General features: G+C 38.1%; 2 protein-coding genes across 2 annotated transcripts; one reads left to right on the forward strand and one right to left on the reverse strand.

The window, feature by feature from the left end:
* Window positions 1-626: 626 nt before the first annotated feature.
* On the forward strand, window positions 627-10644 carry LOC306837707 (nuclear GTPase SLIP-GC-like; the record flags this gene model as incomplete). The annotated part of the gene is made up of 21 exons (XM_079365450.1): window positions 627-718; window positions 1532-1613; window positions 1957-2069; window positions 2744-2767; window positions 2899-2928; window positions 3156-3186; window positions 4326-4419; window positions 5378-5594; window positions 5721-5954; window positions 6370-6576; window positions 6732-6898; window positions 7137-7230; window positions 7448-7621; window positions 7729-7886; window positions 8073-8190; window positions 8387-8495; window positions 8586-8719; window positions 9060-9141; window positions 10048-10118; window positions 10380-10441; window positions 10563-10644. The coding sequence occupies exons 2-21, from the start codon at window positions 1547-1549 to the stop codon at window positions 10642-10644; spliced, it is 2268 nt and encodes a 755-aa protein (XP_079221576.1). The 5' UTR covers window positions 627-718; window positions 1532-1546.
* Window positions 10645-13213: 2569 nt separating this feature from the next.
* On the reverse strand, window positions 13214-21204 carry ccp110 (centriolar coiled-coil protein 110). The gene is made up of 14 exons (XM_079365690.1): window positions 20991-21204; window positions 20085-20295; window positions 19237-19365; window positions 16728-17928; window positions 16485-16606; window positions 16060-16225; window positions 15817-15926; window positions 15588-15704; window positions 15350-15451; window positions 15149-15265; window positions 14602-14675; window positions 14424-14489; window positions 14243-14302; window positions 13214-14024 (listed from the first exon to the last, which is right to left on the reverse strand). Exons 2-14 carry the CDS (start codon window positions 20247-20249, stop codon window positions 13949-13951), a joined length of 2505 nt encoding a protein of 834 aa, XP_079221816.1. The 5' UTR covers window positions 20250-20295; window positions 20991-21204; the 3' UTR covers window positions 13214-13948.
* Window positions 21205-23592: the final 2388 nt, after the last annotated feature.

Raw genomic sequence — 23592 nt, forward strand, 5'->3', positions numbered from 1 at the left:
AATGAAAACAAATGATCCTTTCTCTTCAGAGTTTCAGCTTCACAGTGCAAGTCTCAAAAACAACCTGTATGATTCACTCTGACACATGCCTGCTATCTTTGCAATTAATTAATTACATTAGTTAAACACAGACCTGTAGTTAAGTTTTAGATTGGTTCCATTTATAGAAACGTTCAACATTTGTCCTTCACTTCTGTCTGATAGCTGCAGAACACAGCAACGGCTCCAGAGAAGAAATGTGGAAAAGGAGAAAGAAATATATAATTTACTGTGTGTGTCTGACAACAAGGGAGAAAAGCAAACTCATCTAGTCATGATGGTTAAAGAAAAAATTTTGTGATTATTATTAAAGAAAGAAAATACAAGTTCATTAAAAAAAAAGAAACGTTAAATCAACTTGTGACGTGTGATTGTGAACAAACAAGTTCATGATGAAGTAAAAGTGCTGATGGCAAGAAGGCGGGGCAGACAGAGAGATTGTGAATTTAAAGTTGAATGAAACATTGCTTCCATTTACAGGAAGAGGAACATACTGAAAGTGATTGAAGTGTCAGGTCATGTAACCTCTTGTGTATTTGACAAGACTGAAGTGATGGAGGCTTAATGACTGCTTGAGATGTTTTTGTTTTTTTACTTAATCATCTGAGAGTATTGATACAGCCATCTGTGGAGATTTCTGGACTTGTGTTAAGGATCGTCTACAGACTCCAAAGGAATTGTAAGTATTAGATGAGAAAGGAATAGTGATGTCATTTGTTTTAAAACTTACAATTTGACAGTTTTGCAAAACTTAATAAGTAATTCATGAGTGATTTTCATTCAACATAACCATATCTTTTTTTAAACAACATTTTTTAGAGGAATTGGGAAATGTTGTAAATTCATATGTTAATTAAATTGGAAATCAACATCTTTCCTACAATTTAAAGGCACTTCCATTTCTACAGTGCCGTTTCTGATCACTGTTCTTGTAATGTTCATGGATGCATGTGAACTACAGCTTTAGAAACCAAATGTACTAAATGTTTTATTGTTAGAAGTTAAAATAAAACTCAAGGTTGTTTTTACTTATAATCAGTGTTTTATGTTGTATCACTGTTGGAAGCATTTATATCCAACACTACCTTTGTGGGCCATTCTGACAAAGATTTGTCTTTCAGCAGGTAACAGTTACATTAAACTTGTGTTTAGCTTTTCCATGGCACCTGTTCTTGTGCATTCCCTGATTCTTTGCCCAACATTACTGTTAGAGCAGTTGTGACTGTGAGCTCAGAAATGTTGAAACAGCATATTGTCTGCAGTCCACCATGCAGGTGGAAGCATGCAGCAACCTCTGATGCTTTCAAATGGAGATTTAATCTATGAGTGGAACCTACTGTATGACCTGACGGATGTTTCCCAAATAGTCACTTCGGACCTTTTCTTGTTCATAACTTCTTGTTTTTGTCTAATTACATTTAATTAACAAAAACGTTGACAATATGTGAAGTTGTAATACAACATTTTGTATTATTATGTGATTACTTTACAGTTTCTGTTTCCTGTCATGGATGATTTTGTTCAAAGAACATTAACTGAATGGGGTCTCAGAGATTGGATAGAAACATTTCAAGGTGAAGTATTACCATTCTTTTTGATGGTCACAGCATTTCCCACCAATACTGAAACATTCAATCATATGCAATTAATAGACAATATTACGCACTCTTATATCTCTCCATTAATGCATGTCCCTGGGGGATTAATAAAGAACATTGATCGTTAATTTTACCAATGGTCGTGTAAGTCAAATGCTTAGAATTTGCAACCCTCGCTAATAAAAGTATAAAATGTGCTGTAATATGGCTCTGAAATACTCTCAAATTACATTTGACAGAATTTCAGCGTTTTACACAATGATTTGGTTTTGTTTGACTAAGATTCTTCTGAATTGTTTTTTTTTCTTCCTAATAACAGAGGAAGAATATAATGAGGAAAGTTTTTACCTTCTCAGTAATGATGACATTGACCACTTGATCACGAAACGTGGACCAAGGTCAATATTCAAGAACAGATTCAAGATGCTAAAGGTAATTCTCTTCAATGTATTTGGTTTAATAAATTCATAGTTATAGATCCAATCATTCATAATAAAAAGATAAACACAGATTTCTGTTTTGAAGAAACCATCAGATGAAATTTCACAAGCCCAAACAAAGACTATAATAACATTAACTGTAGTCTTTCAAAATGTCTTCACTAATTATTGATTTTTTTAAAAATGATCCCTGATGGGTTAAATAATATAAATGTCCCTAAAGCTGAATCTATCAACAGACTGGATAATATTAACGCAGCATATCACAACCGTGGTTCTAATCTAACAGACAACACTGAGACTCTGTGCAGGCTGAAAGATAGACAATTTAATGGTCAGTGTGGAGCCATTATATACAGCACAACAGATGTCACAAATTCCTTCCCACTTTAGATACCGGTATTTCTATACATGGTATGAAGAATCACATTACCTTTACTCTTGTAAAGGTAATGTCACACCTCTATTTGAGGAACACTTCATCATTGTACTGTCAACTGAGGCCATACATTATACTTTTGTGATACCTCATATAACGTGTTTCTCTTCAAATATAGTCATATCTTCTCAGAATAAATTGTAGTCTGCTAACAGCAAAATCATCTCTACAAGATGTAACCAAACTGAACGTATTCACAGAAATTTGTACTATCAATTTTACATTAGGGGGAGAAAAATGCAACAAATCAGGTAATGAATTATTTTTCTACTCCTGTGAGTCCAATTCATTCTCTTTCATTCAGTGCAATCGGGCCACAAATATTTTAATTGTATTCTAAATGGCTTTATTCTTAGAATGATTTTCTTTACATTGTCAACAGGAACATGAAGAAACTGATGATTCTGCTCAGGTAAGGATAAAACACATTTTCCAGGGATACTGTTGTTTTGTTTTTACCTCTATTATTTAACAATGTGCAATAGAATTACTGATGTGTCATGACAAAAATCACCATCATATGTGACTTTATTAATAGTGGACTGATGGACTCCACTTCCTGAGGTTTTGTCACACTCATCCTAGCTTTGATGAGCTTTGATGATATCTGTTTCAATGAGTCTGATATTTCATCTTCAGGTTTTGGCCAACAGTAACACAACTGATAAAGGTATGGTCTAAAGTATCTTATGTATGATTTATGGTGAATCTGCTTTTGTAGCAATAATGTACTGCTTTGACAAATCTACTATTTGTATGTTTTAATATTGAAAGAGGCAAAAAGCTCCTTTTGTTTTTTTAATGAAAAAAATAAGGGAAAAGAAAGAGAGAGACTCAGGTGGAGAGATGTCCATCACCACCAAAGACACGACGACAGGACTCCACATGTCCTGTGGTCCTGTCCACCACACGTCCATATGCAGGTTTGTATGTCACAATTAGAACAATTAAAGCCACCAGAACACCACAATAGACTGGAATAGTGATGATGTGTTTTTGTAGGCCAACCCGTACGTAGCTTCGCCAGATGTTCGAACGAGAATTCTCCTATGGGATTTTTGTATTGGATTTTGGATCACTGCAGAAAATAGGCTCTGTGGCAAACGTTTCTGATGCATAGCTGTTTTCTTCAGCAGGATAATCTTTACAGATGAACACCATTTATATGAAGTTTATTAAAGCGTTAATGCAGTTGGAGGGAGTAAAAAGCTTCAAGCAAACTACACCGTGGTCGGTTGATTTTGATGTCACAACCGTTAAGCTTCATCGATCTAATCCGCAGTTTTGACAAGCTAGCGAGACCGTAGCTTAATAAGTTGTTTATTAACCTAATATTTGGAAGAGAACTGAAAAACATGAAAAACACAGGGCAGCACAAGTATTAATATTAGTTTCTGCCAAGTGTAGTTCTCATTTCCATGTCCAGCACTGACACTGTTTGACGAACAAATGTACATGCACAAACCTGACTAACAAGACCAACAGGCCCATGTTAGTCTTAAAATGAGGTGTGGTCAGACACAGTGTTTGGGCTTTGCTATGGATGCCAAATATTTTGTTTTGTACCATTCAGTAAATATGTTAACTGTAGTTTTTTTTTTGTTTATTAGCTTCCTTTTCCATCTGTGTTTGCTGCTTTGTTGGTACTCTCTGAATTATCCTTAATTGACATTTAAAAGAAAGGCTATCTCACACTTTTCATTTTCCTCTTGTTTTGTTTAACAAGGCACCTAATTAATACAGGTGTTTTTTTTGTCTTTGTTGTCATGTTGTTTTTCATGTTTCTTTGTCTTTTTATTTCTCCAACAGAAAGATTTGAGGTGTCTAAAGTGGGAACAATCATGGAAGATGTTCATAACAAAATACTCGAAGGAGAAAAAACAAAGCTCAATGATTTTCTAGAGTAAGAAAAAAAAGAAATATCAAATATTTGCTTATGTGTCACAAAAAAATAACGACTGGCCCTCGGAGCTGGTTTTCATTTTTGTACTTTATGGTGTTACATGTCAGAAAGTTTCATAAAAAGAGAACACACTCATTCATCAGTGCAGATAAAGGTATTGCATTGTATTTATTGCATCTTCTAGTGCTACAATGTATCCTTTAATTTATTGTACTATCTATATTCTCCTGTGCAGACTATCCTCATATCTGCATATTACAATGACGTGTGCCTTTGAAAAAATACTATTGACTTTAGTTTTGGAAATTTCGTCATTGAAACATGAAGCCAATACAGAAGTGTAAAATCCTGCCGTTCATTCGCAGAAAAACAACGTTTACAGGATAAATAAACATGTTTAAAGCCTGGTACAAATAAATGACATAGGTCTGATTAGTTTTGGCTCTAAGCCTGCCGTTAGGTTAACTGACAGTTAGCCTGAGACAGCATTAGCAACATGGCGGCAGCTGCTGATGAGTCTCCAGAACCCCCCTGCTGTAACAGATGGATGATGTCACTCAGACATTGTCCATCAATATTTACAGTCCATGGTTTGAAGTCAGGGAGTGTACAAGCCGGGGTCCTCCCCCAGGAAATGGTTCAAGTCGAACCTTTTTACTCTATTTGGTACAATTAATGTGCAGCAGTTTGTCATTATTTTACTTTGATAATAAACATCTGGCTTTGACTTCCTGCATGAAATTCACATGTGGCAGCTGTGGCTGAGTGGTAGTGTTGGTTATTTCTCAAACAGATGTGTGTGAATAGGATTCATATTTATATGGTACTCTATTATGTTGTAATTATAGCATGATCCAATGGTGCATAATTGAAAGCAAGAAGGCAGATCCCTTAACATTTGACACCTTTAAAGTAATATTTTTATTTGAATGAACACATTTGAATTCTTGTACAGCAGGGAACAAATCAGGGACTTGGAGACAGAAAAGAAGGAGCTGGTTGGAGTCTTTGGAAGACCAGGGGCTGGAAAAAGCTCTTTAATAAATGTTATCGTTGGAGAGAAGGATCTCTTACCTTCAGGAAGTGTCAGTGCTTGTACCACAGTCATCATTTATGTGGAGGCTAACAAGCAGAACCAGAAGTACGAGGCAGAGATTGAATTCATCACAAAAGAGGTAAAATAGGATGAACATGAACGTATCCTTTAAAGTTTAATCCATAGTCTTTATAAATCATGTATATTGTTGAATGCACTGCTTGATTCTATACAAATAAACTCAGAAGATTATTTTACTTTTTAGGAATTGAAGCAGGAGTTGTGGTTCCTGTTGACTTTCATCCTGAATGTGAAAGACTGCAAAGAGGAAGATGCTGATGACTATGATGACTATTATGACGCTGTTGAAATGATGACAGCGCTGTATGGAGAAGAGTGGGGAAAAAACCCTTCTGTGGATCATCTCATAAACGACAAACATTTCAGAGAAATTCCAGAATTTATCGCTTCGAAGACGAAAATCTTGACCTGTGAATCAGTAAGAAAGAGAATAAATCTACAGTATCAGTCTTATGTGCAATATCTTTTGTGTTTTGAAATGTATGACATTTAAATCTCAGACAATAGTGATATCTGGTATTTACATACTGCCTCACTGTTTTGTGGGGCCTAATTTTTGGGAAGTTCAAAAAATGTTGATGTAAATTTAGTAACTCAATAAAGGACTTTAGGAGAGATTGATCTTAATACTTAACGTCTACAACTCTATATGAAATTAGAAATACTTTAATCAATCCCCAGGGACATATTCAGTAATTTGGTTTCCTTTATTGGAAAGTTTTGGCCTCGGCCGATTAGTTTATAGATTGTTTGTGTAACTGCTTGTCAAAAATCAGCCTGTTCTCTTCATGGTGCATTTAAATAAATCTGTAATCTTGTTTTTGTTGCGTCAGGCTAAAGAGCTGTCTGCAAGACTTGTGAAATACACAAGAAGCAGATCAGAGGACGGAGCAGGAAAAGACATAAAGAAATGGTTTTGGCCTCTGGTGAAGTGTGTGACTGTCAGGGTGCCAAATAATGACCTTCTTCAGAATGTCACACTTGTTGATCTACCTGGAAATGGGGACCGCAACAAGGGCAGACAAAAGATGTGGAAAAAGGTAAATAATTGTCAATAAATAATTTAAATGCATCACTTTATGATGTCTTAAGTTTCACATTATTTTATTACAAAACACTTATATTGATTTCATTGAAATGCATTTCAGTATTATTATTGCCTTATGTTCACGATTAACTTGGATTATCCGTCTAGGTTATTCAAAGCTGTTCCACTGTTTGGATCGTGACTGACATTAACAGAGCAGCATCAGAGAAAGAACCATGGGAGATTCTGCAGAGTGCCAGCAGCATTATGGGAAATGGTGGCCAATGTCAGAGGATTCACTTCATCTGCACCAAGTCTGATGTTATTAGAAATTTGTAAGTGATTTTTTTTTTTAAACAATACATTTAAAGGTAGACACTGTGGTGTGTCAGTGTCTACTGTGATGTATTTATTTAAAATCAAATAAATATTTCTATACTTTGTTCATATTTACTTTCTCTTTTTTCCTCCTGAGAGGAAAGAAAAGCACCTCATATTGAAGAAGTTGGAGATCGACTTTTCAGGGCTTCTATAATGTATGAGGTACTGCCTGATACTGATCTCTACACACAGTTCAGAAGATGGTGTTCGTGCTGCCATATTTAAGAGGAACATGCAAGCCAAGGATGAAGTGATGAAAGATTTCAGGAAATTAAAGAGGGTTCAGGTGAGTTGTGAAATTTCAGAAAATGTAAAGTAAAGGTCTCTTTTAAATGCAATCCTGACCTTAATGTTCTCTTGCAACACTTAACGTTATAACTAACAAATGTTCCATTAATTAAAAGACAAAGGAAATATGTGAATAAAATACTGAAGAAATTATAGCTGTATACTGTAAAAGTATAGTTTTATTTTTTAAAAACATTTTTTCTCTTTGATTATAGGCTGGCGTAAAAGAAAATATGTGTCGAGACCTTGAAAATAACTTGGAACTGGCAGTAAGTAAAGTCTCGAACACCATGGAAGAGTCCTCTAGGACTTTTACAACGTGCCTCAAGGAGGGTGTTGAAGAATCCAAAAGTTCATGGGAAAACGTCTTAAAGAAGTTCTTGTATCCCGTATGTGTTTTCATTTGTTATTCCTTTACCCAAACAATTGATTTTTCACTTGACATTTAAAAGTTAATCATCAAAGGAAACGTTTGTTTATGTTTGTTTTTTCTTAGAATAAAGTAAAAGGAAGTGCTTTTCACAGGACATTGAAGTCCATTGTCGGAAACAACGGCGTCTACAAACCAAGAAAAGGGAAACAACTAAACCTCAATGAGAAATTAGCTTCAAAGCTGATGGAGAGCATCGATGAGGAATTTAGAAAGACCTTCCTGTAAGAAGTTACTAAATGAGGAAAAGATAATACCTCTTCAAATGGAGAATATAATTATAATATAAAGATGTGTGCAATGGTTATTTAAAGTCATTTAAATCTATTAACACAATAAGTACATGAATCCAATTCTTCAATTTGAACGTTTGTCAATATTTGATCAATGAAAGATTTACTTTGTTTCAGAAATGAATCAAAATGTGAACCATTCAACGGGGCCATCAGTTCCTTTTCACTCGGCACAAAGACTCTGGCTGAAAAGTACAAAGGTGTGCAGCTGCAACTGGAATTTCTCAGGACAGAGGTAAGAGACAGTGATGGTAACGTCTCATCTAATAGTTTTGTTTGAAGCTGTTTGTCAAAGTAAAGGAGACCAAAACACTTTAGCCTGTTAAAGCCTTTATCATTGATATTCATTGATCATGTTGACCACCATCAATAAGGTCCATGTTAGTATTTCAGATATAGTACATTTGACTGTTTTTCATCTTCTGTTGTAGGAAGAAAAAATAAAAGCAAAACTCGACAAAACCATCCGAGAGCGTAAGAAAGAAATCTACAACAGCCTGATGACATCAATCGAGGAAAACATGCAGAAGTGTTATGATGGTAAGATGTTGTTATATGAAACTTGACACCAAATCAAAACAAATAAATGTCATTAATGTGCATTTATAACCATTTTCTGTTTCACTGTAGATGCAAAACAATGTAGAGGTGACGGCTATCTGAATGCTACGAGGAGGATCATTGAGAAGCATGTTTATGCAAAGAAGGACGTCATGTTTGTGGAGGCTAAAAATGTGATGATTTCAAATCTGCGAAAACTAATGGTTTGTCATATTTCACAGTTCATCGTGAGGCACCTAATATAGTATTAGATAGTAAAATGTGTTTTGTTACACACATTATTCTTAATGAAGTCATGTAATTCACTTGAATGGTTTTCCATATAAAAGTTGAATGTGCATCATTCTGAAGTTCTTTGAGACTTCAGTTAAACAACTTCTTTTAAATATAAAGGCGAACTCACAAAAGCTTTTTGTCTATTGATTACTTTTCTGCTTTTTGAGCAGCCCAGAAAACACAAATTTAAACCTTTGATTAATGTATGATCCAGTAAATCCTAAAAAAAAGTATGTTGCTTATTGGTGTTAAATATATTTTATTTAGAATGACATCCAGAAGACACTGAGGGAAACGATGCTGAGGTCAATCGAGCTCTCACTGAAGACAGATGATCAATCAGTGCCAGGTAAAGTCAATGTTTTCGAAGTAACATTTGTTTTCAGACAAACACCAGTGAAGGGATTTTCCCACTTGGCAGCTCATAAGTTTTCATGGTTTTGGAGTTGTGGGATAATGTTGAAGGACTGGAAATCGCTCCTGGTCTCAAGGCCGGTCTCAAGAATTCTGATTTTAAATCAATATCTGTCAAGATTCAGCTTTGACTATTTTTCCAAGTTTCACTGTGATTAGAAGGAAATGCTCCTATCTAAAAGAACATTGATACTTTTTATACATAATTTGATATTTATCCTCCACTTAACCTTCCTGGTGTCACAGTCTCGGTGAGAGACATGCCTGCTGCACAATATGTAGATTTTTTATTTATGATTTTTATTGATGTTTATGGTCTCTGTCTGGCGCTGCCTTTGTCTTGGTCTTGACTGGTCTCTGTCTCTCTCAGTGTCTCTCCCTTGTCTCGGTTAGAGATGGATTGCTCTTTCTCAGCTGCTCAGGTCATGATAACATGGCTATCTCACTTTCTCTCCTATCAAAATCATTTAGGGCTGCTGTGGTGGTGAAATCCACCCACATTTGTTATGGTGAAACGTTACACCAATTTATTTTCAAGACTTTTGTTCAGTCTGTCATTAATGATAAACTATTACTAGTTCTCAGCACTGAGCGCATTCAGAATACGGTGCTCTTGTCATGAAACATTTTTTTTATTTCAGAATACATAAGGAATTATTAACTTAATTCCTTAGTTTATCATTTAATTTATTAGAAAATAAACACAAAAAGACATTTGATTCCTTGATATTGCGGCTTTAACACAGGAAGTGACTTGTCTACTTAGCTGTGCTGCACACCAAAGTGCTCAAAGGTGTAAAGACATGTTTTCAGTGCTTACAGTTTAACTTTTGTTTCTTAGACGTCAGAGAGGACTTTGAAATGGTGTCAAAATACTACGAAGACCTGACGAAAAAAGGCATACGACTTTCAGTGGGTGCCAAAGGGCACCAAACTGACATGTTGTTGCTTTAACACAGGAAGTGCACACCAACATTTAAAGACATTTTTTCCAAGGTTGAAGTTTAATTTTTTGTTATTTAGATGTCAAAGAGGAGCTTGAGACGGTGACAAAATACTATAAAGACCTGAAGAAAATCCCACATAAAGAAACATCTCTAGTAAGGTAAAACATGTTTAAAAGTAGATAATGATCTGATTTTAAACTGTAAAATATGTAACGTATTTTTATAGCATTTGCTAACAATGCTTCTATTCACACCAGTGCTGATCAACCCGGCCCGTCAGCTGCACAGGTAAGTTTAAGTAAAACTCCTGATCAAAAGTTAACATTCTGGGAGACAATAAAATGGTAACATGAAAGTCATCAGTAGAATATCACAAGTGTTCTGTTTAACTCTCTTGTGGATATTTCAGAGGGGATCATGTGTTTGCTGTTCTGGCTCCAAATCTGCCTCAGCACTTTAAACAGGCCTCTTCTCTTCTCCTTGGCCTTTGACACTTCGTAAGACATCAATTTTATTTTTTTATTTCTTTTACTGCGTACCTTGACTCAGGTTTTATGCCTTTTAATTTATTTTGTATAAACTTTTTTTTAATCTCATGTGAGCTGTTATGTATTTTATTTTACTGTACAGCACTTTGGTCATTTGTGGTGGTTTTAAAGTGCTGAACAAGTAAAGTTGGATTGCATTTCAGGTTTACTGGATGCAGAGAAACAGCTGAGGCCTGTTTAACCACTGAGGGTCCCACTGAGAACATGGAGAAGTAAAACGAGGCTTCTGGATCTGGTCTCAACCTTTTCATCAGATGTTTATTTCTGCTGTCTTTGAGTGATGTGTTAACATGTTGAGTTTGTTTGATGTGAGTTTCATACATAGATATTTTAGAGTAGTGATAGGACAGTTTTACTTTGATTAATTGTGAGCCTCAGGCCAGAAATAGTGATGGGTGGTGGTGGGCTGCCAGGAGGGGATGTTGTTTTTTTATGTTGGTATTTTGTTTGTTTTTTTTGACCTTTTTGCCTTTATTAGAAAGGACAACTGAAGAGAGACGGGAAACAGGAAGAGAGTTAGAGGATGACATGCAGCAGAGGGCCGAGTCAGATTCAGTCCCCACAGCCTCTGCTGAGGAATATGACCTCTGTACATGAGGCGAGACAGAACTGTAACCGACCTCTTTTTTCAGCAAGACATCAACTTATTTAATAATTCAGTCTTTTTTAGTCTTTAATGTGTTTTTTGGTTAGTGATTTTATTTCATGAATTTAAAAGAGGATACATTCATGTAAAACAAACAGTTTTGTTGGTTATGAGAGTGTCTTATTAAATCTTGAACTTTAATCAAAGAATTTAGATTTTATGCATTGCGAGTTTTGATCTTCTTCTTTTATGATGATGATGAAAAAAAATGTTTTCTGCAAAATAAAGTTTTAGTGTGTAATGACATATTTGAAGTAGAAGTTTTATCAGACCAACTTTTCTGGCTTCCTGATATGAACTGTACAATGTTTGTTTTGTTTGGAATTATTCACTGATTATATATTCATTATGGCAGATCTTGCAATAAAACTCAATAAAATGTAAATGTTTCATTTTTATTTCTTTTGTAAATTTAGTATAAAAGTGCTGCAGCTGCCCAAAACATTTCCATTCAAACCAAACGGCTGTAAATACAGAAGATTCTAAATTAAGAGACACAAACCAAGAAAACAAACTACTATTGTTAGGTGTAACTTTTCTCGCCATCAACCTTCAGAAATGTGATGAACAAGCCCTCCCTGTACTTTCACCAACTTAGTATCTCTCTTCCTGGTACAAATAGGAGAGATACTTTACATATCAGTTTGGAAGGTCATGCTCTAATTAGATTATTTGTTTGCTTGAACAGGCTGCATTTATGACAGCTGGGGGAAAAAAAGGAGGGAGGGGGTATTTAATTTTATTAGTCACATCAAAGCTCCTGAAACAGATCATTCATCATCATTTAATGATGTTGTCTTTAACACCTAAGGAAGTGAAAGAGACCAGCAGCATGTACTTCGTTATTGTGCTAGAACGTAATTACAAACGTATTACAAAAAAACAAGACAGAAACCTTGAACTGAAAGAGTTACCAATAAATCCTGTAAGTTATTCAGTTAAGTATCAGGTGGCCTCTCCATATGATCTGATTTCCAGGTTTTTAAGTGTCTCCTGCTGTTGTCTATAACACTGCAATATGAATCCTTAAATTTTAAACATTCTGATCTGAGTCTCAGCTTCAAACGAGAGAAGCAGCAGTGATCGAGTTCAGGTTCATCACGGTTATTCTGGATTTAATTTAAAAATAAAGATGTATGAAATGTTTCAGTAAAGAATCTTTATAATGTATACACCAAAATACAAACAGCTTAAATGTTTAAACTTTGACAAAAATTAATGTAAATACAATTAGGTATTAAAATGTATTGACAGAACCCTTATTTAAAGTGAAGAGGAGAAAATCTCAAATTAGACTTAAATGACATTTGTATTGCTAAAAGAAATTCACCAGATATTTCATCTTTATTTATTCACAGTCTTTACCATGAGAGAGTCCAGTAAAGTCAAGTAAAATCAGAATTCATTCCAGACATACAATAAGAAATAATCTAGAAATTGAAATAAAAAATGTTCTTTTTTGTGTTTAAGAGGGCTCAGTGTTGTCAGCTAAAAACATTAACAACATTAAATTCTGACACAGAACGTAGGGTCAGTGTGATATTGCTGTGACCAAGTGGATGCACAGATTTATTCACATATGGGTGAATAATATGTTCATGTACACAAAGTTAATCAGACGTTTATTCTTGACTTGGGCAGTGAGAAATAAAGGAATATGACATTTATGTCCTTAAAGGTCACACATGATCCTGCTTTTCAAACAATTTAAAGAAGTCTCAGAAGTTTGTTGTTCTAAATCCATTCTGATCCTGTATTTTTGATCCTGTCTGTAGCTTTAAATGCAAATGATTTGACTTATAGTAGGAGAGTTTGTAGATGGACTAGGGAGACGTGTAAGTGTTACAAAAACATGGTAAAGTGCACTTTGCATTATGTGTGACCTTTAATATTTTTGCTTTACAAAAAAGAATCTTCACAAAGGGTCATCTGTGCATCTCTCGTCATGTGAAGCTACAATGTTGGCATCGATTTCAGCCGTATTTAAAACACGCTAAAACATCTCGAAGAACTGTAAAATATGGACACCATTTATAAAACACATAAAGCACACACAGGTACTCAAAGCCCTTCAACACAAAACAAACATGTAACACTATGAACACTTTTAAGATGTTTTATGGCAACTGCATTATGTGACTCAAACTGACCATTTTAAAAGCACTTACAGCTCTGTGAGAGGTTACAAACAATTAAAGTCAATATGCATGCTTTAATACTACAGAGAGCAAAGGAATAGTTCTTAGGCACAGATAAAACAATTTTTACTCTAAATCTTGCACTTTAGTACAGATATTCTTTTTCTTTCTTTAAACAAATAACAATCATCCACCTGTTCATCATAAATACTCAGGCTACATGTGTTTAAGAACAATCAGTTGCTAAAGAAGCTATTTCAGCAGGATACAACAGTCAGAAACATTGGCATTGCGGTGATGTAAATCAATGAAGTGTAGAAGAAAACACAATCATTCGAATTCCAGGAGCTAGAATACAGACGATTGTTTTGTTAGCAGCGTTGACTTAAGTTTCTGTGGTGCAACGTTTGTATTCAAAGTCTAAAAATTCAAGTTCACACATCAGGACATGTTGAGTCACAGGTTATCCAAGAGAGTGCTGCTTCTTCAGGCTGTCGGAGCGCCTCACTCTGTCCTCTGGGGTCCTCTTGTACCAGCTCCTGAGAGGACACAAACATGGGAATATTGTGAAGATGTTTCAGTTACTGGAGGCTGATCAAAACAATGTCGTGATTGTTAAATTACGTGTCTGTTTTTGAAATGACATGTATGTGTCATGCAAAAACATCTTAAAGCCAATCAACATGTAGCGGTTCATTTGTTTGATGAAAGCGAGACGTTTTTACAAAGGCTCTGAAAGTTTATCATGGTGTCTCACCCTTGGCGATTCAGCTGGCCTTGGATGGGAGAGTTTTGGCCTTGGTTTGGCTTCAGGACTCTAGAAAAGGAAGATATAACATACAATATGTGTGTGTGTGTGTGTGGGGGCGGGGGAGAAAAAAAACGTTTTGCTAAAAACTAAATGGAAAAGCTGTTGAATTAGCACTCTTTGTTTTTACCTGTTGGTTGTCGGGCTCTTTGGTTTATGTTGCGTCTTCCTAGCCTGAGCTGGGGATTGACCAACCCTGATGGGGGAGGCCAAACAAAAACAATAAAATTACTTTTTTTCATTGGATCTCTTTTTTTAAACCCTAAAATATCAAATCAGTGAGGCAGTTGTCTTCTTTGGAATCCCACCTCTTTTTCCGGTCCAGAGACCTCTGCGTGGCAGCAGACAAAACCACTCTCTCCTTGGGGCATTTAGCTTTCTCCTACAGTTGGTAAAGAACATTACTGTTTAGTTCATGATGGAAGTGTTGACATAGACAAGAGAGAGCATGTTACTAAGCTGCAAGAAAACAATGACTTCCCTGAATGTTGATGTTTTCAGAATATAAATGTGTGAATTATGGCTTATATTTGTGTATTTTTCCCTAAAGTCCCCAGAAGGTACTCCAATAATTTTATATATAACTTGAAAGAAAAAGCCATGGCTTTCTTAGTTAATCCACAAATTGTAAAGACAAATGTTTGGTTGGTTTACTCCAATATAAACTCCCGAACATGAACATGATTCATCACTCACAATTTCAACATCTGGTTAGTTTTCATGCTCTCTAAAAGGTGTGACAAGATGTCTGAACTTTAATGTTAGGCCTTCCTTTTTAAAATAAGAACATGTGTTCCTTCTTCTAAACTACAGTATGTCTACAGGAGGGATTTCTGTCCTGTGTTTTTAAGGTACCATGTCTCGTAGTTTCCTCTCTGCTCGCAGCTCCCGGTCCTGCTGCAGCAACGCCAACCGTTCCCCCAGAGGAATTTCGAAGAAGATGTCATGGACGTCATAAAGGGCTGCGCGTAACTGAGGCAGGGAAAAAGGATGCACATATAAACACAGAGCATGATTGACCTCTGCTGGACACAAACAGTCAGTGCACATTAATACCTGGGCTCTCACTCTCTCCTGCAGGGAGCGGTCTTGTGGTGAGCAGGTGCCTCTCTTCTGAGGACCGTCAGTCTTGAAGGACAGGATGAACTCCCGTGTATCCTGGGCACACATATATTTACAGGAAAAACTCAAAACATAGAAGTCTTTCGAACAATTCAAAAAAATATGAACACATTTCACATTATTTTATGTACTCATGCTGTGTGTATTTTCACATGTAAGAGTTTCATCTCACCACGATGGTCTGGCGCAGATGTTTGACCTTCTCTGTCTTGAGCAGTCTGCGTGTGAGGAAGCCGCGGATGATGGCTCCGACCCGACAGAACGACCTCTGCTGCTCTGCCGTCAGAACCTGGAGCGCACACCGGGCCCGCAAGACGATGCCAGGTTAGGAAAATTATTTTGGTAGAAGTATAAAGATCATCTACTGTATGCTCAGGCATTCTCAAACACTCTCTACCCACCAAACTTAGCCTCGCTCGAGGTTTGTTTACTGCCCACGTGGGCCCCCACAGATAGATGGGAGGCTGCACAGAGGGAGAGGACACACCAGAACTTACAGGACTGGGGAAACCTTGAGAACAAAACAAATGCATAGATTTAATTCCTCATACAGCTACTGATGTCTCCTGAACATCCAGTCTTACGTCACCGCTGCTCTTTTTTAAAACTCATCAATGTAATAAGTGAGCATGCTGAAGTGGTACCTATACTGTGTCCAGGTGATTGCTCAGATGGTGTGTGTGCAGGACTCGAGGGGCTCACAACAGGACAGCTGTCGATCAGAGACCTACAGCTCCACCCACAAGCGTCTGCACTCAAAGGCCGCGTACAGCCCTGCTCCTTCAGTCTCCTCTCTGCCTCCTCAAGCTCCTGAACATGTACAACACACACACACACACACACACACCTCAGCACGTAACGCAAATAGAAATTAATTTACATTCCAACTACACAATATTAATTTAGTAGAATATTTTTCAATTTCAACTAGCTGTTAAAATACAGTGGTCTAATATATATATATACTGTAAATAAATCTCTATTAGAAATATATATTTTTTTTAAAAATCCCTTTTTTGGTTTTACTTTAATATAACAAAACATCTTTTGTAGGTTTCCATGTTCTGACCAGACGGAGGCGCTGTTGCTCTCTCTCCTGCTCAACCAGGAGCAGTGACATCTGCAAGGCATGCTCCTCCTCCAAGCACCGCTGCATGTCCTCCAGAGCCTGCGCTCGTCGCTGGGTCTCCTCTGTGCATTAAAAAAAAAAAAAGAACCTTTTTTTCCCCTTTCACGCTTCTCTCTCATACAGAATTTAATCTGAAGGCTGGGAGTCACCAAACAGATGACAGGAACTAATCAATAGACTCACCTGTTTTGCTGCTCTGTGCTTCGGCTGTATTTCTGAACACACCTGATGTGATCTTTCCTCTGTTTGTCCCATGAGGGTCCTCAGACTCCATCCTAAGTTTGACCTGAGGCCATTCAGGAGTAATACAGGGCCTTTGCAGAGATGGTGAGGGATTATCTACATCATACGACTTGTTTACTGGGGCTGCAGATGTTCGCCAGCTTGGACTCAACCTTGTGACTCCTGCCATGAAGCGAGGAACTCTTTCCTGGCTACGGTCTATGTGTTCAACTCCAGAGTGGTGGGTTTGCAGCTGGCTGTCCAAAGTGTGACAGCGCCGGCGAAATCCTGCAACCAGATGGTCGTGGTGTCCCTTCGGGCTGAGACCAGAGGCACTGACGGGGCTAAAGCTCTCCTGCACTGGACTATTGCCACAGTGACTGGATCGACGACTGCCACTCCTGCTGATGCCCCCCGCAACTTCACTCCCAGCTGAGCCCTGGTCATTGGTGGCCCCTAGGAGAGCCTCCCCAGAACCTGCCAAACCAGCACCTTCCACTGAACGTCCGGGGCTGCGGGGGATAAGGTCCGCTGGGCCGATGGGAAAAGAAATATGGATGTTCCCTGTGGAGACTGGGCGGGGTCTTCGTCTCTGTAGGCGGGGACTAATGCTGGATTCTGGATTTGGGAGATTAGTATACCTGTCAGGTAGACCAGGTGAGAGGCAGCCAGACTGTTGGGGATTTGGGTTGTACAGAGTTTGATGCTGGATTTGGGTGTTAGGTGGTCCAACAGGGCTATGGTGCAGACTAAATCCAAACTCTACTCCTTTGTCCTCCACGGGAACGCAGCTCTTTTTCTCCACGGTCTGTGTTGGGGGGGTCCGGCTGACTTTGTGGACTACGTTTGACCCTTGCTGACTCTGCTCTCTCTTCACATACTCCCTTGATTTCTTAAGAAGGCTGTCCAAACTAATGTCCTCGTCCTCCTCTTCCTCCTCACTCTTCTCTTCCCTTTCCACCGTCACCTCCTCCTCTGCCTTGTAGCCATTGAGCACGGGTGCCTGAGAGCAGGCAGGAGCGTCAGGCTGAGCATTTGTGTGTAATCTAAATCCAGGGTCTTTGGGTAGTCCAGGAGAGTCTGTGACCAAGGTGTAGCCAGTGACTGCGGCAGATTTAGAAACTGGCAGCTTGTCGACCTCTTCACTTGGTTCTTTATGCGTCTGTGCAGAGAAAAAACGGATTGGTGACCAGTCAACAAATAATCCATTCATCAATCAGTTAAATCTGATATTCCAAGTTTGGTTCTCTGAATTCAGAATTTATAATAATAATATTTAAAGTCAGTGCTTTTCTGCCACTAGCCTTTACACTTCTGACATCAGCTCTAATACAGTCCATGTGGACAGTAACAAACAGGCTGAACATTATCCACACAAATACGCTCTTAGCGCTGAAGTGAGACCGAGTGAACCCTCTGAATAGCTTTGGTTCTCCCGTTGAACTGACACTCAAAAGCTGAACTTGTGCTCGTCTGGGAAATAGTGGCGTTTAAATTGATCATTTTACATTATTATCCAACATAGATTTTATATCAAGGTACCTTGGTCTCAGGCGGGCTTCCTGTGAAACAAACCTTTGCTGTGAACCGGCACTGGGCATTTAACAAAGAGCTTGTATATTGTAGCTTTAATCCATGAAGCCTTCTGTCCCAACCTGATCTGAACCAAATGCAAAAAATATACTTACATACATCTATATTTATGATTCTATCTCACTAGTTCTGTACATGTGCGACAGTGATCAAAGGAAGCTGGAGGTCTTACTCATGGCTACTTTGATCAGTAGTTTAAAACTGCAACACAACTCATTGAAAACAAATATAAGTTTACTGTACAGTTACATAAAGTAGTATCACTGTTTGCTTATATTATCTGTCTCCTGCACATTGTTAAATCACAAAGACACGTTATTATGGCATGATAAGTTATCCCTTTATCATGTTTGTCTATTTTTGTGCGCCTTTATCGTAGCTATCTACATTCTGATTGGTGAAAAATCATTAAAGATACAGTAAGAACACATTCCAAACCAATCAGGTTTCTCAAACAGCATAACAATAAAAATAGAATCGATGTGTAATGATTACATTTGTATTGCTTTGAATGTTCAGCTGACAGAAAAAGGCCATCCTCAGTTATAAATAGCACAGACAGTTTTGAGTCACACAACCTGTATTCAATCTGCAAACGTCTCACCAGAGTTTGTGACAGACTGTAATTCAGGTTTTGAACGACATCATGGGAGTGACACACAGACCTATTTCTCACGAGGGAAAAAGTGTGAATTGAAGAGAACCTGGGATGTGGCATGATGCTTCCTTTCTTTTGGAATTAGCTGCTTTTGTTTCCTAATTTCACCTTTTTAACTCACCGGAGGAACACAACATTTTTAATTAGTTTCGCTAAACATCTTTCACCCCGATACAGACCAGTCCAGGTCTCAGATCTGACCCATACTATGCTACTGACCTGAACTTGGTTCAGTATGTCCTGAACCCTGGACAGGAGTCGGTTCTTCTGCTGGTTCTGTCTGTCCACCTCCAGCTGCACCGCCTTCCGTCTGATGCTACACATCTCATCGCGCTGCTCTGCGCTCAACTGCAGAAAGAAAACACCATTTTCTTAAACATTTTAGTTCCACAAGCTACACACTCAAGCAACAACGCATGAGAAATGAAGAGTCAGGACGAGGAGGTTTGTGTGTCTTCTCAGTTATTACAACCAAAAAAAGCACAAACAGTCCTCTTCTTCGTCTCTCTGTGGAGGAATCCTCAGCCTCACACTGGCCTCTCCATCGTTTCCACATCCCTGAAAAAACATGTTTGGTCAGCAGCCACAGGGAGATAAATTCTCCTGACTGACATCAAACAGCCTCGCTGTCAATTATCTCTCTCTTTCCTCTTCCAACTGCTGACTGCTTAGACTACATGCTTTTAGTACATTATGCAGACTCTCTACATATGTTCCTATAAATATGACCTTCAGTTTAATTTCAACCATGAGATTATGTTTCTCGGTTTACGTATGAGTTATGCCTGATGCATGTAATGAAACATCTTTTTTGTCGTTGCAGTAACTTCATAAGTGTAAGCAGTGCTGTGTCTCTTATTTGGACATTATTTGGACCACACAGTAACAGCAGGACAGCGTCAGATGTGCAGGGAAATAACTTATTCTGGACATCAAGTCGTCTGCAAACCTCTCGAAACACCCATAGGCCATGTGGTGCCTGTCCTCATTTGATTATTTTAAGAAACGTGCATTGCCCTATCTTCAACACGTTGTTTACCCTTCAGGAAAACATTTTGTCTTCTTACCAGAGGCGAAAGCACAGCTCTTCCATAGAAGCGGATGACAGAGCGAGCCTTCAGGGACCCCGGTGTCTCACATGGCGTCTTCTTGAATTTCCCCTCCTCCTGCAGTACGGCCAAACTCCGCAGACAGAACTCCTCGTAGCTTTCCATCTCTGAGCTCCCACACATCCACGATTAGAGTAAGTAACACACACCATGTAGCCTCGTCATCCAGCTGTTCAAATCATAACAGAGAGTGTGCGTTAAACTGATGCCCACAATTCAGTGGACATGAGAGCTCAGACTGCAATGGGTGTGGATCACTGGAGGATGATAAGTGGAAGAGGAGGACAAATCTCCCGAAACAAAGGAGGGTCTGTCTGACTTTAGAGGTTTAATCACACTCATCACATTCCTGCCATTCCTTTCTGTCAGACCTTTCTGCTGACTGACTTCCATTTCCGTGTCTCTTGGAAATGCAGACGGAATCATGTGTCTAATCAATACACTTCTATTCCTGGTATACCTGTCAGCAAATGCACATCATATCCAGGTAACACAGGGCGCTCAGCTGTGGAGGGAAGAATCACCACATTTTCAGTGAACCTGCTTTTTAATCGTTTAGCTCCTTTAGACCTGGATTGCATTCAGTAACATAACCACGATTTGATCAGGTTTTAATTCAACCTGGGGTCTTGACGGTGACGTCAGTAACCTAGTGATCTTCACCTAGTTACAGTCGTTAAGGCGCACTGATTCATGACAACACAGTGGAGATGTTTCCTTGTTACCTTGCTATAACAGGGGCAATACTATATTATTCATGTATACTAAAGAAGCTCATCTATTTCACGAGGGTATTTTGATGTACAGATTCCCCCTTTTGCACAATGACAGTTGAGAATATCAGAGTACACCGGCGTGTCCTACCTTTCACAACGGAGAAGAGGTGAGATCTCGTTTCATCCCTCCCAAACAAACAGCACCCAAACTGCTGCAGGGACACAACACAGTGAGGCTACAACATGAACCTTACGTTCCTTCCCTCAGTTCAATCTCGGGTTTCCCATCATCATCATCATCATCCTCATTTTCGACTCTTCCGGGCTCCCACAGCGCCTCCTAGCAACAGCACACGGGCCACGTTCCAATTCGTTTCACGGGATCCTGTTCACTTCGCCTGCTCCGAAGTTTCCGTCATCCACTAAAGCTTCAATTTCTTATGTGACTTTAACAGCGAGAGAGAGAGAGAGAGAGAGAGAGAGAGAGAGAGAGAGAGAGAGAGAGAGAGAGAGAGAGAGAGAGAGAGAGAGAGAGAGACTGTGTGTGTGTTGACATTTCCTGCATTCAACTCGAGAAAAAGATCATTATACAATGTTCTATTAAATATTGGTTTCAGTGGTTTCAGTAAAGGACACTGGAAGACAAAAATGTAACAAGATTACTTTAACATTGATGGCATGTGTTGTATCACATCATTTGTACTTGATTCAAATGATAGACATTCTTCTTTTAAGTTTTTTTGTGAGTGTAGATAAGTTTGGTTGCTTTTTTTTGATGCAGATTATAAGATGTAGTAATATCCTCAAATGTAGAGATTTTGAAAATCATTTCAAATTAATGGGTGAAATATGCCATTTTAAACCATTTTCCTTTTTTTCAATGTTTTTCGAAGGAATCTCGTGATCCCCCAGGGTGGTCCTGACCACTAGTGTATAATACATGATCCTGCAGTTATTACAATATAACATATATTTTTTTAACTGCACAAATGAGTATCGTCAATGACCCAGTTTAAAACCATTGCATAGCAGGGTAAAATGTCTTTAAAGGGATACTTCATCCATTTACATGAAGCTGTGTATCATTAGAAACATGGTAGCAGTGTTGAATGGTCGTGAATCCAACCCTTATTTTGCCCTGAGACGAGAAAAATGTTTTTCTTTGCTTGAAAGTTTTCTTCATGTGATGCAAAAAGTGTCATATTGTCACATGAAGAAAACTTTCAAGCAAAGAAAAACATTTTTCTTGTCTTAGGGCAAAATGAGGGCTGGATTAATGACCATTCAACACTACTACCATGTTTCTAATGATACACAGCTTCATGTAAATGGGTGAAGTATCCCTTTAAGATGGCATGGATCCATATTTATACCATACACATTTAGTTTAAGGCTGAACAGGTACACTTGTGTAACAGTATTAATAAATATTACACTCAGAATCAGAATCTGTGTGTAGTTCTTGAAATAATCATCATGGATGGCAATCATGCCAAAAGTCCCTCCCTTATGTGAAGTATAATTCATAGCCAAGGAGAGTGTTTTCCAATGATTTCTTTATTATATACCTGCTGTAACTGTAAAACACAGTGTCAGAACAACAATCCATCAGGCATTCAGTTGCAGTGAAATTATGTTATTTTCACAACTCGTCTCTTGAGTCCACCGGTGAACCGGAGTGTATAGGTTGAGAAACGCGCACATTGTCCTTGTTGGCCTGAAGAAGAGCTTCGATGTCGCTGTCTGAGAAGCTGGTTTTGGTATCCTGCAAAAAAAGTTTAATCATTTTAGCTCCAGTAAGAAATTTTGTGACCATATATGATTAGTAACAATACGGTGTTACCTCAAAAGACTTGCGTTTCACTCCCACACATGCTGTGGACTGCTCATAACACAGGACGAGACTTCCTTTATGGCTCTCTCAATCTCTGAAGAGCAGTAGGCATTAATTTACATCATGTTAAGTTATACAGCTAAATGAGGAACAAGACATTTGGCCATCCTGAAACATAAAGTCGGTAACATTTCAAACCATTGTATAAAGGAATATAAACTGCAGTCCATCATACCTTGTGCAGCTGATAGACAACTTTCACAATAGGCGTCTGTTAAAAACAAAAAAACAAAAAAAAAAAAAAACAGCAACAGTAAGCCGCACAATCCAACAGGAACAAAAACTTGCCAAACAACAAATACTAACAGATTTGAGGACGTCGAAGTTTGCAGAAATGCAGTGATTGGTTTACTTACTGTGATCTGTGTCCTTAGGCTGCACTGGGAAAACAAAGCACATAAACATAAAGAGAATGAAGGTTTTCATCGTCCCTGATAGTACACAGCTCTTTGGGAAAAAAGACATTAAGTGAGAGCAGTCACACTGAATCATCTTTCACTAAATGTGTTCACGTGATCTCCAGGACAATACAATCACATCAGCGTCATTCCTCAAATGACAGGCAGCAGGTTTTTCCAGTTCTCTCTGATTATGTAGAGCTATTCTTACAGACTGAGCTGTCAGTTGTCTTTCAGTTGAGGGGTCAAAACATTTTAAACACATAATTCAAGTTTAGCTGATGTACAGGGACAGAACATACAGATAAAGGTAAGACGTTGATGGAAAAGGGGAAGATGAACAATGAAACAATTCTTAGGCACAAATAAAAGATCAAATTAAGTAATTTGTTGGAAATTAGTAACTGGAAATATGTGCAAAACCAATTTCTCACCTTAGAGAGTCTTGCTTGATCTTT

The sequence above is a fragment of the Symphodus melops genome, assembly GCF_947650265.1.
Source record: "Symphodus melops genome assembly, chromosome: 17".
Taxonomy (NCBI): Eukaryota; Metazoa; Chordata; class Actinopteri; order Labriformes; family Labridae; genus Symphodus; species Symphodus melops.

Coding starts and splice junctions, on each gene's coding strand:
- ccp110 (XM_079365690.1), bottom strand. CDS start 20,249: ATGTGTGGGAGCTCAGAGATGGAAAGCTACGAGGAGTTCTGTCTGCGG. Junction 15,705..15,816: donor CTCGAGCGAGGCTAAGTTTG/GTGGGTAGAGAG, acceptor TGTGCGCTCCAG/GTTCTGACGGCAGAGCAGCA. Junction 14,303..14,423: donor AAGAGCCCGACAACCAACAG/GTAAAAACAAAG, acceptor TTCCTTTTCTAG/AGTCCTGAAGCCAAACCAAG.